This window comes from Indicator indicator, chromosome 12 (genome assembly GCF_027791375.1).
Source record: "Indicator indicator isolate 239-I01 chromosome 12, UM_Iind_1.1, whole genome shotgun sequence".
In the NCBI taxonomy this organism is placed as follows: domain Eukaryota; kingdom Metazoa; phylum Chordata; class Aves; order Piciformes; family Indicatoridae; genus Indicator; species Indicator indicator.
Genome location: NC_072021.1, coordinates 7,081,361 through 7,094,808, shown reverse-complemented (window position 1 = coordinate 7,094,808; position 13,448 = coordinate 7,081,361). Strand labels below are relative to the sequence as shown.

The following is a 13,448-nucleotide window of genomic DNA, read 5'->3' as shown; positions in this document are numbered from 1 at the left end:
CCATGTCCTCTCACCTTACCAATTGGTACGAGGGAGAAGAGACCAAGCCCCACCTCACTCCAACCTCCTTTCAGGGAGTTGTAGAGAGCAATGAAGTCTCCCCTCAGCCTTCACTTCCCCAGACCAAACACCTCCAGTTCCTTCAGTTGCTCCTCACCAGCCTTGTTCTCCAGACCCTTCACCAGCTTTGTTGCCTTTCTCTGGACATGCTCCAGCCCCTCAATGTCCTTCTTGGAGTGAGGGACCCAAACCTGAACCCAGTACTCAATGTGTGGCCTCCTCAGTGCTGAGTCCATGTTGTGTGTGCACTTTGCCAGCTTAGGGAGCAGCTGGGTTCTGTTTGTGATTTCAGATTATTTGCCTGTAAGTTGTGGTGCTAGCTGTGAGCTTGTGGCTTTTCACCTTTCCCAGGGAGCTGCCCCCTTTTATTTTCTGTGCAATAATTTGTTTGCATTTGCATTCAGCTTGTGCAACTAAAATTGTATGTTATACTCCAAACCCAGCAAAGGCAGCTAAAGTACAAATGTGAATGTCCATCTTCTGGTGTTCCTATTTCTCCTTTTAGAATCTATTTTAGGGCATAAGTTTACAAATGGTTAATAACAGCTGATGGTACTGTAGCCTGCAGCTAGAGGTACCTAGAAGGAGGTTGTAGTTATGCCAGTGTTGGCCTCTTCTCCCAAGTAACTAATGACAGAACAAGAGGAAATGGCCTTAAGCTGCACCAGGGGAGGTTTTGGTTGGATATTAGGAAGAATCTCTTCAGTGAAAGAGTGGTGAGACATTGGAACAGGCTGCCCAGGGAGGTGATGGAGTCACCATCCCTGGAGGTGTTCAAGCAATGAGTAGATGTGGTGCTTTGGGACATGGTCTAGTGGTCATGAAGGTGTTGGGTAGAGGCTGGACTCAATGATCTGAAAGTTCTTCATATTTCTATGTGGAAGGTGTCCCTGCCCTTGGCAGGGGTATTGGACCCTTCCAACCCAGCCCATTCTATGAATCTTTATTAATCGAGCAGATAGCCACAGTAATAATACCCATCAACATAAAGTCCTGAAATGCTCTCACCTTATGTGTTTTAGCTGGAATTTTGCTGTAATTTAGCACAAATGAGGTGTTCATTTCAGCCCAAGTACTGCTAATACCTGAGCTAAACCAAGGAATGCTCCCTGTGCCTCAGCTCTAGGCTATTACTGGCACTGAACTAAAGACCCAAAAATGTTAAAGAACTTCAAAGCATCATAATGATCAAGTAATCCAGCAAGTATTAACAGTCTCTCATCCCTAAAAAGAGAATAATTATGTCACTAATTGATTTTCTGTAGTAAATAATCCACTGACATTTGTCATAAGGCTGAAATAAATCAGAGGTTGCACGTAAAACTATAAATAGTAAGGATTTTGATGCCAGATAGTTTCAAAATGCTGTGGGAAACAGATGAGTGCTGACTACATGAAATAAATGTGTAGATCTTAGCAGCATGAGCATGTAAAGATCAGAGCTATCTGTGAAAGTAGCCATGGAGCAGACCTGCCCAGAATTCTCCCTTTGTGCTGGTGGGAGGCACTGGTCAGTAGATCCCATGGCTAACTGCAGTGAAGGGCCTGAAGTTTACTTTCAGCACCTTCAGCTTCTGTCAGCTGGAGGGAGTCTGAGCCTGAATTCTCCATTTAAAGGCTGAAGTGCAGTGTGAGCATGGAATGGAGTCTCCTGCTCACTGCCATGGATGGTATGGGCAATCCTTTGTAGGACGGAGGCAGAGGGTAGCAGCTGGGGTAGTGTGGCACCTTCTAGGCAGGGGTGTTGTGCAATTTTGGGCTCTATCAGACCTACTGATCTTAGCCTAGGTATATTCCGGTGTGATGCTTAGGTTTCCATCCTAGACTCTTTTATTAATTGCTACTTTTGAGCATTTCTGTCCAGTGGTAGTGGCTGTGCAGGTGAAGGGGATGTGGGCGTCACAAGACAAGTGATTTGAGGACTGAATTCTGCTGCCTTTATCTCCTGCTGGTGAGTCACTGAAATATCTCACCTGAGATGTTAGGCAACTCCACTCCTTTGTGTCAGTGTGTGGAGCCAGCCATCAGATGTGGGCAGGCAAAGGGTTGGAGTGCTCACCACATCATGGGCTGAGGGTGGCAGATGTCTATTGCTGGCAGCATTAGGCTGAGCTATCTGGCACACAGAAAGATAGGGAGAGGAGACATGGCCTTTGGGGCACCTAAACTCCTGCTGCAGCAAGGCTGTGATTAAAACGACCATTCACAGGGTTACTTAGCACTCTCCTGCCACTGAACACACACCACACATGCACACATACACACACACAAGTGACTACAAGAATTAGAAAGATATTTTCCCCTTCTTATATCAGGGTCTTGTTTAAAACCTCTGGTTTACCACAGGTCCCTGTGATAACATTTGCTGCTTGCTTTTGTAGTGGTTTTGTTTAAGTTTTAAATGGTGAATGTGCCCATTTTGGTTATATTTTTCCTTCTTTAAATGCTGTGCTACAAGCTTCGGATGGAGGGGGTGTGTGGATGGAATCCTGTTGGGCAGGGCTCTCTCCATGTGTCGGTGTGAGCTGAAATTCCCCCCCACCGACAATAACCAGGCTAGCTCAGTCTGGAAGCAAATGAAAAGCTGTATTTACAAGCAGATGAAATGCAATGAATATGTACAAATATACAAAATTCACAACATTTACAAATATATACAATCAACAGAAAAGCACAACCGATCTCCCTTTGCTTCCCCCCAAGGGGACCCTCCCAAAGGGGCCTCCCTCTCCCAGGAGCTTCCCCCCCAGACCCCCCTGGACAGAGAAGCAGAGTTTAGTTAGAGCAGAAAGTTGTTAACTTAACTGCCAAGGTCAGTGTGTTATCTTCAGCCAGAAGAGGAGAAGAAACAGCAGCCAGACAGCCCAGCAACTGCCCCCACTGCAGAATGCAGAATGTGCAGAGTGCCTACTTTGTTTTGGGTAATAGTTCTTAAACATTTCTATCTATCCAATGGAAGTGTTTAGAACAATCGTTATTTTGCTTTCTTACACCCAATAGTGACTTATTTACATTCTTTCACTTTCTCTGTTCTGAACTTTGCAAGGAAAAATTAAAAAGACAGTTTCAAACCATCACACTCCATCAGCACTATCTAGAAAGGAAGGTTTCCAGGCAGAAGCAGCAGCAGCCATAATGTCAGAAAATCAGGATACTGCTTTGAAGTTTCATATGTGACTGCACTGACATTGGCACAGACACTGTCACCCTCAAAAGGTGTAAAACGTGCCAAATTGCTCACTTGGGAACTGAAATCTCAGCAGTATCACATGTATTCAAATGACACAAAGAGCTGAAATTTCATGGCCCGTTTACCTCTGGGTCTGCCTGGCATCATGGATCCTGCAAAGCCCTTCTTAAATTCTGCTGTAGGTTTACAGGCATGTTTATTAGGAATTTATTTTCCAAAGGTAGTGAAATACCAAAACCTGAGAAATTTCTTTAAATTCCATTGTTAATTAATTAAAGAAGAACAGGGAACTGCTTGAGAGAGTCCGGCACAGAGCCACAAAAGATGCTGAAGGCAGTGGAACATCTCCCTGCTGAGGACAGGCTGAAGGAGCTGGGGCTCTAGAGCTTGGAGCAGAGGAGCCTGAGGGGTGACCTCATTCATGTTTATAAAGATGTGCAGGGCAGTGTCAGGAGAATGGAGCCAGGCTCTGCCCAGTGATGTCCAATGATAGGACAAGGGGCAGTGGCTGCAAGCTGGAACAGAGGAGGTTCCATGTGACCATAAGGGGAAACTTTTTCATTGTGAGGGTGCCCAGAGCCCTGCCCAGAGAGGTTGTGGAGAGTCCTTCTCTGAAGACTTTCAAAACCCACCTGGATGTGTTCCTGTGTGACCTGCCCTAGGTGATTCTGCTCTGGCAGGGGGGTTGGACTGGATGATCTTTCGAGGTCCCTTCCAACCCCTAACATTCTGTGATTCTGTCATTGTCTAATGTTGATTTAGACATAACCTTTTAGCAAACAAGCTGAAAATGCCCTGGGTATATCCTTCCCTCCTTCCCTCCCCAAAGAAAGTGTCCCTGCCTTTGGGTGTTTGCTTATTCATCTGTTGCAGTAACACTGGGATTAAGTAGATGTAAATTACATCCTTAATGCAGTTGAATTAATGTAACCAATGAATATCTTTTTATTAGATTCCTCCATCATACTCTGATTTTTTACATGTTATAAAATCTTAAATTTCCTATTCTTTCTGGTGAGGACTGTAAACTTGTCACTGGGAGATGGTCGAGAGCAATGAGATCATCCCTCAGCCTCCTGTTCTCCAGGCTGAACACCCCCAGTTCCCTCAGCTGCTCCTTGTAAGCCTTGTTCTCCACAATCCATCTGTTGGATTCAGCACAGAGGAGGCTGTGGAGATGATCAGAGGGCTGGAGAATCTCTCCTATGGGGAGAGGCTGAGAGAGTCATTCAGCCTGGAGAAGAGAAGGCTCCAATGAGGCCTTCTAGCAGCCTTCCAGTATTTGAAGGGGGTTACAGGAGGGCTAGAGAGCAACTTTTGACAAAGGATGAGGGGTGATGGCTTCAGACTGGAAGAAGCTGAATTTAGATATGAGAAAGAAATTCTTCCCCATAAGGGTGGTAAGGCACTGGAAAAGGCTGCCCAGAGCCTGCAGAAGGCTTGGCATGTTGCTATACAGATTCTTGCTCAGACTTCACAGAATTTCCATTTTTCTCCATTTCTGTGAATATTAAATGAGAAAATGAGCAGCTGACTCTATTTGACAGGCGTATTTAATTTCCCTTCTCCTCATTTGCTTTGTTTACTGAATTCCATTTCCACGGGACAACCTTACCTAGAACTTTCTCCCCTGACTAAAACGCTCAAATGAGCTATGAGTAAAAACCTTTAGCTGCTATTAACAACCATGTTTTATTAATAACATGGAAGTTACTCTGTTAGCAACTCAGAGCATTGGTGTAGCTCAATGTGCAGCTAATTCCTGCAGACTTTTACTGCTGCATCCAGGTTACTGTCAGAATCTGTTCATATTGTGTAACTGTGTCTTAAAAAAGCTTTTAATAGGAAACATTTTAATATGACTCTGCCTGAGAAAAAATCTCATTGCACTGAAGTGGAGTATCATTATGCTGGAGCAAATATAGGAGAATTAAGTTGTATTGCCCTCACTTGAAGAAGGACATCAAGGTGCTGGAGCAGGTCCAGGGAAAGGCAACGAAGCTGGGGAAGGGTCTGGAGAGCAGGTCTGGGGAGGAGCAGCTGAGGGAACTGGGGGTGTTTAGCCTGGAGGAGGCTGATGAGAACTCATTGCTCTCTACACATTCCTGAAAGGAGGTTGTAGCCAGGTGGGGGTTGGGCTCTTCTCTCTAGCATCAGCTGATAGAAAGAGAGGAAATGGCCTGAAATTGTGCCACGGGAGGTTTAGATTGGAGATTAGGAACAATTTCTTTGCTTCAGGAGTGGTCAGGGATTGGAACAGGCTGCCCAGGGAGGTGGTGGAGTCCCCATCCCTGGAGGTGTTCAAGAAACCTGTGGCCATGGCATTCAGGGACATGGTTTAGCGTGCATAGTGGTGTTGGCTTGATGGCTGGACTTGATCTTGGAGGTCATTTCTAACCCAACCAATTCCATGATTCAGTGATTCACAAGGATTTCAAAGGGGCCAGGACTTCACCCATTTTCCTGCTTTGCTCCCTGTTTATTGAATTCTGTTGGAGAAGAGCTTGAATCCCAGGGACATGGTTCTGTGAAACAACTATTGAGCAAAATGTGTAGGCCGTATTCCATTCTGTTGCTTACCGTTTGTAGATAGCCTTTATGCTGATATGGCAAGGTCACTATGCCCTTGTGGCTGTGCTTGCAGCTGTGTTGTTAATTTACAGGATGTAACAGAGAATTAGTTAGATAGAAGCCTGTGAAATGGCACGTAGACTTAACCACAAGTGGGCTGGATATTATAATGTAGCTTTTAATTAAAAACCTATCGAATGATGACACTTGTGCATATTCACCTGAGTTGTACCAATAGAATAGTGACATTTGTGCATAATTAGCTGAAGATGTTATATAAGCTGTGTATTTGAACAATAAAGGTGAAGCTTGCTTATCAATCACATTGATTGCCGCTCGTCTTCCCTCGCGTTTCACCAGTAAATCAGATTGATTTCTGCCCGTCTCCCTCGCCTTCGACAACAGAATTCCTTAGAAACAAAACTTCCAGAGAGTGACCAAAGGGATCCACAAAGAGCAAAAAACGAGAGTGCAACTCTGGTAATAACGAAGTCATTTTTATTAGAGCAAATACAGTTGTGCAAACTGTACCTTGTACATTTTGGGTTATAAAGAGAGACTGATAGAGAAAGAGTTCATTCTTTGACAGCAAGGAACTTCCAATAGACAAAGTGACATTGTTGAAAAGCCTCGGCAGGCCTGGTTTGTGCTGTCCAAAATGTAGTGTACAGTAGAACAACCAGTTATAAATAGCCTCTGTGCACAGGTTAGAAAAATACCCACATTTTGTATGAGCTTCCTCTTAAAAAAGCTTAGAAATCAGACATCTTTAGAAATTGTACTAACAGGCTGAGATTTAGAAACATCTTCAGAAGCTTTTGTTACCCATTATCTCCAGAGTATTTTAAATAAACATTTAACAGGAATTAAATAGGTGTCAGTTACAAAATTACCTCTCTGTGGAGGGAGGTGAGGTGGGGGGGAGGGGGGTTGATTTCCACTGCTGGACTCTTTTGTCCATGACATCAAGGCTCACACAGTAACTTTTAAAAGTTTTGTTCTTCTTTAAAAATTACTTTTCCTAAATTTAAAACACAATTTCGATTTTTTCCCTTTTTTTATTTTTAAATTTTATTTATTATTAAAAATAAATACACAAGTTTTCTTTTTCATTTGCTCTCTTTTCTGCTTTCTTCTTTATCCGCACACAGGATTCTCCACACACTTCTGTAAAACCCACCATGGGTGTCACTGCCCTGCTGGGAGCTGCTCAGCTCAGACCCTACCTCAACATGAAGGTGCTGCAGCAAAAGGTAGCTCCTGGGCTGCGTGAAAAATGCTGCCCAGTCAACCATGCAAACACATAGAAAGTTTACAAACAGGTTCAAAAAACTCTATCGTATGAAAAATTTTTCTAGCAGAGATAAAAGAAACCATAACACAAGCCCTTTGCTTGTTGTAGCTTTAAAGTATTCACTTGCCAAATGGCCACACCACGTATTTTTCAGTCAAGAAAGCATGCTTTTGGTTAATATAGGGGACAAGAACTACAGCACAGCGGCATGGGGAAGGAACCAGGGGCACACCGCTGTAGCCAAGGGCTGGGAAACTACTTCGGGGAAACTTCCCACAGGAAAAAAAAAAAAAAAAATTGAGGCTTTTATTTTAATGCTGAGGCAAAATGATAAATGGGCTTTAAAGACACTGAAGGCATCACATCAATAACCAGCCACTAAGGGTTCTGAATGCTCTGTCTGAATGCATTCAGCACAGATCTAGTACCTTCAGCGGGAGAGCCTTGCTGGTGAGCAGCAGCTTCACTGTCAGCTGCATCCAGGTGCTCTCAGACAGCACTTGGCTGCAAAGTACCTCATTGTTGAAACAGAATAATTCAAAGCACAAATTACCACAGCACCAGAATTAAAAAAGAAATAAAAGCCGAAAACAAAAAAGAAGGGAAAATAAAGAAAAAAGGGAAAAAAAAGAAAAAAGAATGAAAAAAAAGGAAAAAAGAGAAAAAGAAAGATAAAGAGAAAAAGAAAAAGAGAAAAAGAAAAAGAAAAGAAATAAAAGAAGGAAGGAAAAAAAAAAGAACAAACATCACCATGCAAAGCCTGTATCTCATCTCCCTTGGCTTGTCCTGATATTCCACCTCTCATTTAGGATGTGCTGACACCAGCTGAAGATTCAGTTTACTATGGGAATTTTTGCTGGCTGTTGGCAATTGAGCACTTGCAGGAGGGTACCACCATCTCGCAATGCCACAGTCATGGCATGGCACTCACTGAACCTTGAAGCAAAACGGCTCTGCAGGTTCGGGAGCACCACATTAAGAATTTCACCTTCAGATCAGACTCAGATATTTCATTTTATGCTTCTGCTGCTAGGCAGAAGTGGTGGCTCTCTCCAGGCTGGCCTAGACACTACGTTATGGCTATACATCAAATGTCATCAACAAGGACTGAACAGAATCATGCACAGGCAAATGAAACTCGAGCTCCCCGAGCACTGCAGGAGATGTTAAAAGCAGCAGGTAATGGGATCAGCCTGGTGACTGCTGCTGCTAACTATTTCTTCTAACAAGATCGGAGCGGGCACTGGAATCGCTTCCACAGCAACAGGGTCCTCTGAGCACATTCCTCTGGCAGTCCTCCTCCCATCTCCCCACCACACACATCAGACAGTAAAATAGTAAGGCAGCTGTTAGCTTCCATCAACCAAAAGTGCAGCTCCGTGCGTTTCCACTTCAGTCACACTGCTGGGACAGATGGAGCAGCCAACGCGCGCCGCTGGCGGGGCTGCTTCAGCAGATTGGTTTGGTTGCTTTCCAGCACGGCTGCTTGCTTCAGCTCGCAGAGGACCCCAAAGCAGAGAAACTGAGCTGGGCCCCTGGCTGAATTTTCCAAGTTTCATCTCTCTCGTGTCCCATCCCAATTCCAAGCCTCCTTGCCTGTGGTTGAGCAAGACAGGTGCCATTTAAAGGCTGATGACACAACTGCAGAGAACTGTGGGCTAACACCACTAGTTGTGATGACTTCACTGAAGGGTCAAAACAGTTACACCATTAAACAACTGCGTCCAGCCACCTTCAGACATAGCTACAATTAAAGGAGGGAACGTTAATGGGATGGGAGGAAATGCAATCTTTTATGGTGTGAGGTGGGGTGGAGGGGGTGGTTTGAGAGGAAAATGAGACCTTGCTTACCTTTCCTAATCCCAATCAAGTTAGAAAATGGACAAACAGAATGGCTAAGCCAATGTTCAACAGCATCACCAGGGCAATCAGGACTGAGTTAGGGCCCTGCAAATGAAACAAAGATGTCAGAATGGATGCAGCCTCCCACACACTGCTCAGCAATAAGCATGACCTGGCACCGTCACCTCTGCCAGCTTTGAATGGTTACCTACAGACTGCAGTCCTGAAACACAGCCACTGCCCCTGGATTTCAGCTGAGCTGGGTAAGTGCAGGTGAGAGCGGAGTGTGGCACTGTTCTTAACCTGCCTGAGCAGTTGGCTCAGATGTGAAAGCAGCCCCGACAGGAAACAGGATCAGCTGAAAATAAAGCCCAAGAATGTGAGCTGCTGTAGGACAGCAGGAGCACTGCCCTTCATCCTGGCAGCATGGTCCTCCTCTAGGTCCAACCCCCTTCAGAGCAGATAGGACAATGTGTTTTATGCAAGGAAGATCGGTTTATGGATTAGCCAAAGGGAAAAGGAGGAGTTCCTGCTGCACCAGCACACCTGGCAATGCTTCCATTATGGACTAAAAACAACGTTACACCTGCAAAATTAAACTGCCTTTGGTTTACTCTAACACTTGTATCCCAGACCTGTGTATTGAGGAAATGAAAGGTCAGAGGAGAATCACAAAATCATTTTGGTGGGGAAAGCCCTTTAAGATCATCACTCATGATCCAACCATTCTCTAACTCTACCAGAGCTCAGCACCACATCTCTGCCCCTTTGAAACACCTCCAAGCGTGGGGATTCAACCACATCCCTGGGGCACCTGTTCCAGTGGTTAAGAACCCTTGCAATAAAGAAGTTTCTTCTCATATCCAACCTAAATCTAAACTCCTAATCTAACACTCCTTCCCTTCCTAGCTAGAGTTAAACTTGTTTAGAATACACAACCATCAGATCATTCTAATCTGTCTGTGAAGCAAGAGAACAAAGTTTTCAGAGTCACAGATTGTATTAGGTGGGAAGGGACCCTCAAAAGTCATCTTGTCCAAAACCCCTGCAGTCAGCAGGGACACCTTCCGCTAGATCAGGCTGCCCAGGGCCACATCAAACCTGAACTTGAATGTCTTCAGGGACAGGGTAACAACAACATCCCTGGGCAGCCTGTTCCAGTATTTCACCACTCTCATTGTGCAGAACTTCCTCCTGATGTCCAACCAAAATCTACTCTACTTGAGTTTCAAACCATTGTCCCTCACCCTATCCCCACAAGCCCTTCTAAACAGTCCCTCCCCAGCCTTCCTGCAGGTCCCTTTCAGATATTGAAATCCAGCTATAAGGTCATCCTGAAGCCTTCTCTTCTCCAGGCTGAACAGACCAAATTCTTTCAGCCTGTCTTTGTAGCAGAGGTTCTCTAGCCCTCTGACCATCTTTGTGGGCTCCTCTGGACTCTCTCTATCAGGTCCATGTCTCTCTCATGTTGGAGGCTCAAGAGCTGGACACAGAACTCCAGGTGAGAAACTTTTTAATCATGGAGGCTTTCTAATGAGCAACTTGAAATAATGTCTTGAATAGATGGGAATTCTCAACTCTTCTGTTCTCCTCAATGTATTTGGTTTACCACAACGCAGTCTGACAACAATTTGTATGTTTTTATATTTCAAGGCTGCACCTTTACTGCAGAAGCAGAAAAACTCTTCACTCAGAGAGTATTTTCTTAAATCCAAAGATGCCCACTAAAAAAACCTTCTGGGCTGCATAAGGAGCACTGGCTTATATAAGAAGGTCTAGATTTCATCAGAGAGGACATTGCTCTGTTCACTTTCCACACAAGGCATGCCTTGCAGAAGCTCATTGTGCTCCAAGACAGTGCTCATATTAGCTGTGTAATTTCTGGAACGTTCAGGTGGAAGAACTTCCTATTAGGAATCTGCTGCAGCAGTGTAACTGGGAAGCTACTCAACAGTAGTTGTGTCATGATTGTATCAGAATCATTAAGGTTGGAAAAGACCTCTAAGATCATCAAGTCAAACCTACTACCCAACACCTCCATGACCATGTCCTGAAATGCCATAGCTACTTGTTTCTTGGACACCTCCAGGGATGGTGACACCACCACCTCCCTGGGCAGCCTGTTCCAACGCCTGGCCACTCTTGCAGCAAAGAAATTTTTCCTCATATCCAGCCTAAACCTCCCCTGGTGCAGCTTGAGACCATTTCCTCTTGTCATGTCGTTAGTTACTAGGGAGAAGAGGCCAACACTGGCCTTGCTCCAACCTCCTTTCAGGTAGCTGTAGAGAGTAATGAGGTCTCCTCTCAGCCTCCTCTTTTTCAGACTAAACAACCCCAGTTCCCTCAGTTGCTCCTCACAAGACTTGTTCTCCAGACCCTTTACCAACTTTGCTGCTTTTCTCTGGACCTGCTCCAGCACCTAAATGTCCCTTCTTATACAATGGACATAACACTCAAGGTGTGGCCTCACCACAATCTCTGCTCTATTCCTGCTGGCCATACTATTGGTGATCCTGGCCAGGATGCTGGTGGCCTTCTTGGCTCAGCACCTAACCAATCACATGCTCACATCCTGAAAGTCTCATGAAACACTTTCACCCAGCACACACCTCCAGACAGCAGTTAAGCTGGCAGGCCAGATATAGACTGCTAAGTTCTTGAGTAAGTCCCAAAATATGTTCTGCCAACTACTCCTTAAACCTCTGGGGACTGTGAAGCCTGTCTGCATCTCTGTCCATAAAGGCCACAAAGCTCCCTCTGCACCTCTTCAGAAGCAGCTGTTCAGACACAGACACCTGGGGACAGAGAACAGACCTGAAAAGCATCTCTCCTATGAGCAGAGGCTGAGAGGCCTGGGGCTCTTTAGTCTGGAGAAGAGCAGACTAAGGGGGGATCTCCTTAATGCTTCTGAATATCTGAAGGGTAGAGGTCAAGAGGATGGGGCCAGGCTCTTTTCAGTAGCACTCAGTGAGAGGACAAGGGGCAGCAAGAACAAACCAGAACTGAGGAGGTTCCATCTGAACATAAGGAAAAGCTTCTCTCCTGTGAGGGTGCTGGAGCCTGGAGGAGGCTGCCCAGAGAGGCTGTGGAGACTCCTTCTCTGGAAACTTTCCAGACCTGCCTGGATGTGCTCCTGTGTGACCTGCTCCAGGGGACCCTGCTGTAGCAGGGATATTGGACTAGATGATGGCCAGAGGTCCTTTCCAACTGTCACCATGCTGTGGTTCTCCCTCCCTAAGTGAAGACAGATTGTATGGTTGTGTTTCTAACTACCTACATGTTCCACTTACTTGAAGCTGAAAGGCAGTTTTAAAGCATGACTGGAATTTTTCTACTACAGCTTCCTTAGAGCACCTGCTCTGGTCACTCCTGAGCTGTTCAGACTAATTTTAGCTTTTGTTATCTTAGGCCCTTGCAGGACACAAGAGTCTTGTTTATGGTATTGATCCTAAAGTGTTAGGTGCTCATTTCATAGGTGTCTACTAAAGAGGTAGTAGCCTTTTGCACAGTAACCATGCACTCCACAAACATTGTTTGATCATGTTTCTGAATGTATCAGGAAAGTCTGCTGAGGGCTTTTCCAACCCAAACAGTTCTATGATCCTACTCTACAACTGTATTTTTCTGCAATTCACTCCTACTTTTCCCCTAGTCCAAGCCAATCTCAAATGAGATGACATTCAAATGGGACAGCAGGGTGTCAAGCTGATACTGGGAATAGAGGCTGCTGGGGAGCAATGAGAAACAAGTCAGCACTGCTCTGTGGTCAGCTGCCTCCGTGAACACTTCTCCCTGGGGCAAAAAGCAGTCTGGAGGTGTTTAAAAGAAGCAGAGACTGTGGTGTTGAGGGACATGGTCTGGCACCAATGTTGGTATAGATTCTGTGCTTCTATGACTCTAAAAAGAAGGTGCTTAAGCCAGAGTGACTGCCCCCTCAGGTATTAGGGTCAATGCCTGCAAACAGGCAGGTGATGAAGGTGACTTTGTCACCCTGTTTTATCCAATCCTTGATAAAATTATGACTTTTGCAGTCTCTGAATTGATTTCAGACTTTGATTTTTGAAGATTAGAAAATAAGTAGATAGTGAAGGACATTTATATATGTGGCAGAAGAAGTATGTGATGATATTGTTCAAGTACAATGTCAGAAATGGGCACATCTAGGGAGTCAGAACCCTTCCTGAAAATGACTTACTGCACAGATGATATCCAGCAAGGTTAAGGATGTAACAGATTCACAGAAAACATGAAACATGACCCTGATCGCTGCAACAGCTGCTGCAGGCTTGTCTGTAAATAAAGTTGTTCAAAGTTCTCAATCCAAAGGAAGGTTGATCTTTCATTCATACATGAGAAATGGCTTGGATTTGGAGAGATGGAAGGAAGAACTGAAAATGGGCAACCCTGGCTCTATGTCCTTAATGCATTAGCACTGAGAAGATTGAGAAAGCACAGCACAATTTTATACAGCACCTCTGGAGACTCCCATGA

At 44.9% G+C, this 13,448-nt stretch overlaps 1 protein-coding gene across 1 annotated transcript in view; it reads right to left on the bottom strand.

Annotated features, from left to right (window-relative positions):
- Positions 1 to 8,677: 8,677 nt before the first annotated feature.
- JPH1 (junctophilin 1) overlaps positions 8,678 to 13,448 on the bottom strand; it is an 80,943-nt gene continuing 76,172 nt past the window's right edge. The window contains exons 5-6 of the mRNA XM_054385396.1: positions 8,967 to 9,062; positions 8,678 to 8,859 (exon numbers count right to left, since the gene is read on the bottom strand). Coding sequence (XP_054241371.1) covers positions 8,982 to 9,062 — 81 coding nt within the window. The 3' untranslated portion in view covers positions 8,678 to 8,859; positions 8,967 to 8,981. The remainder of the gene's footprint in view (positions 8,860 to 8,966; positions 9,063 to 13,448) is intronic.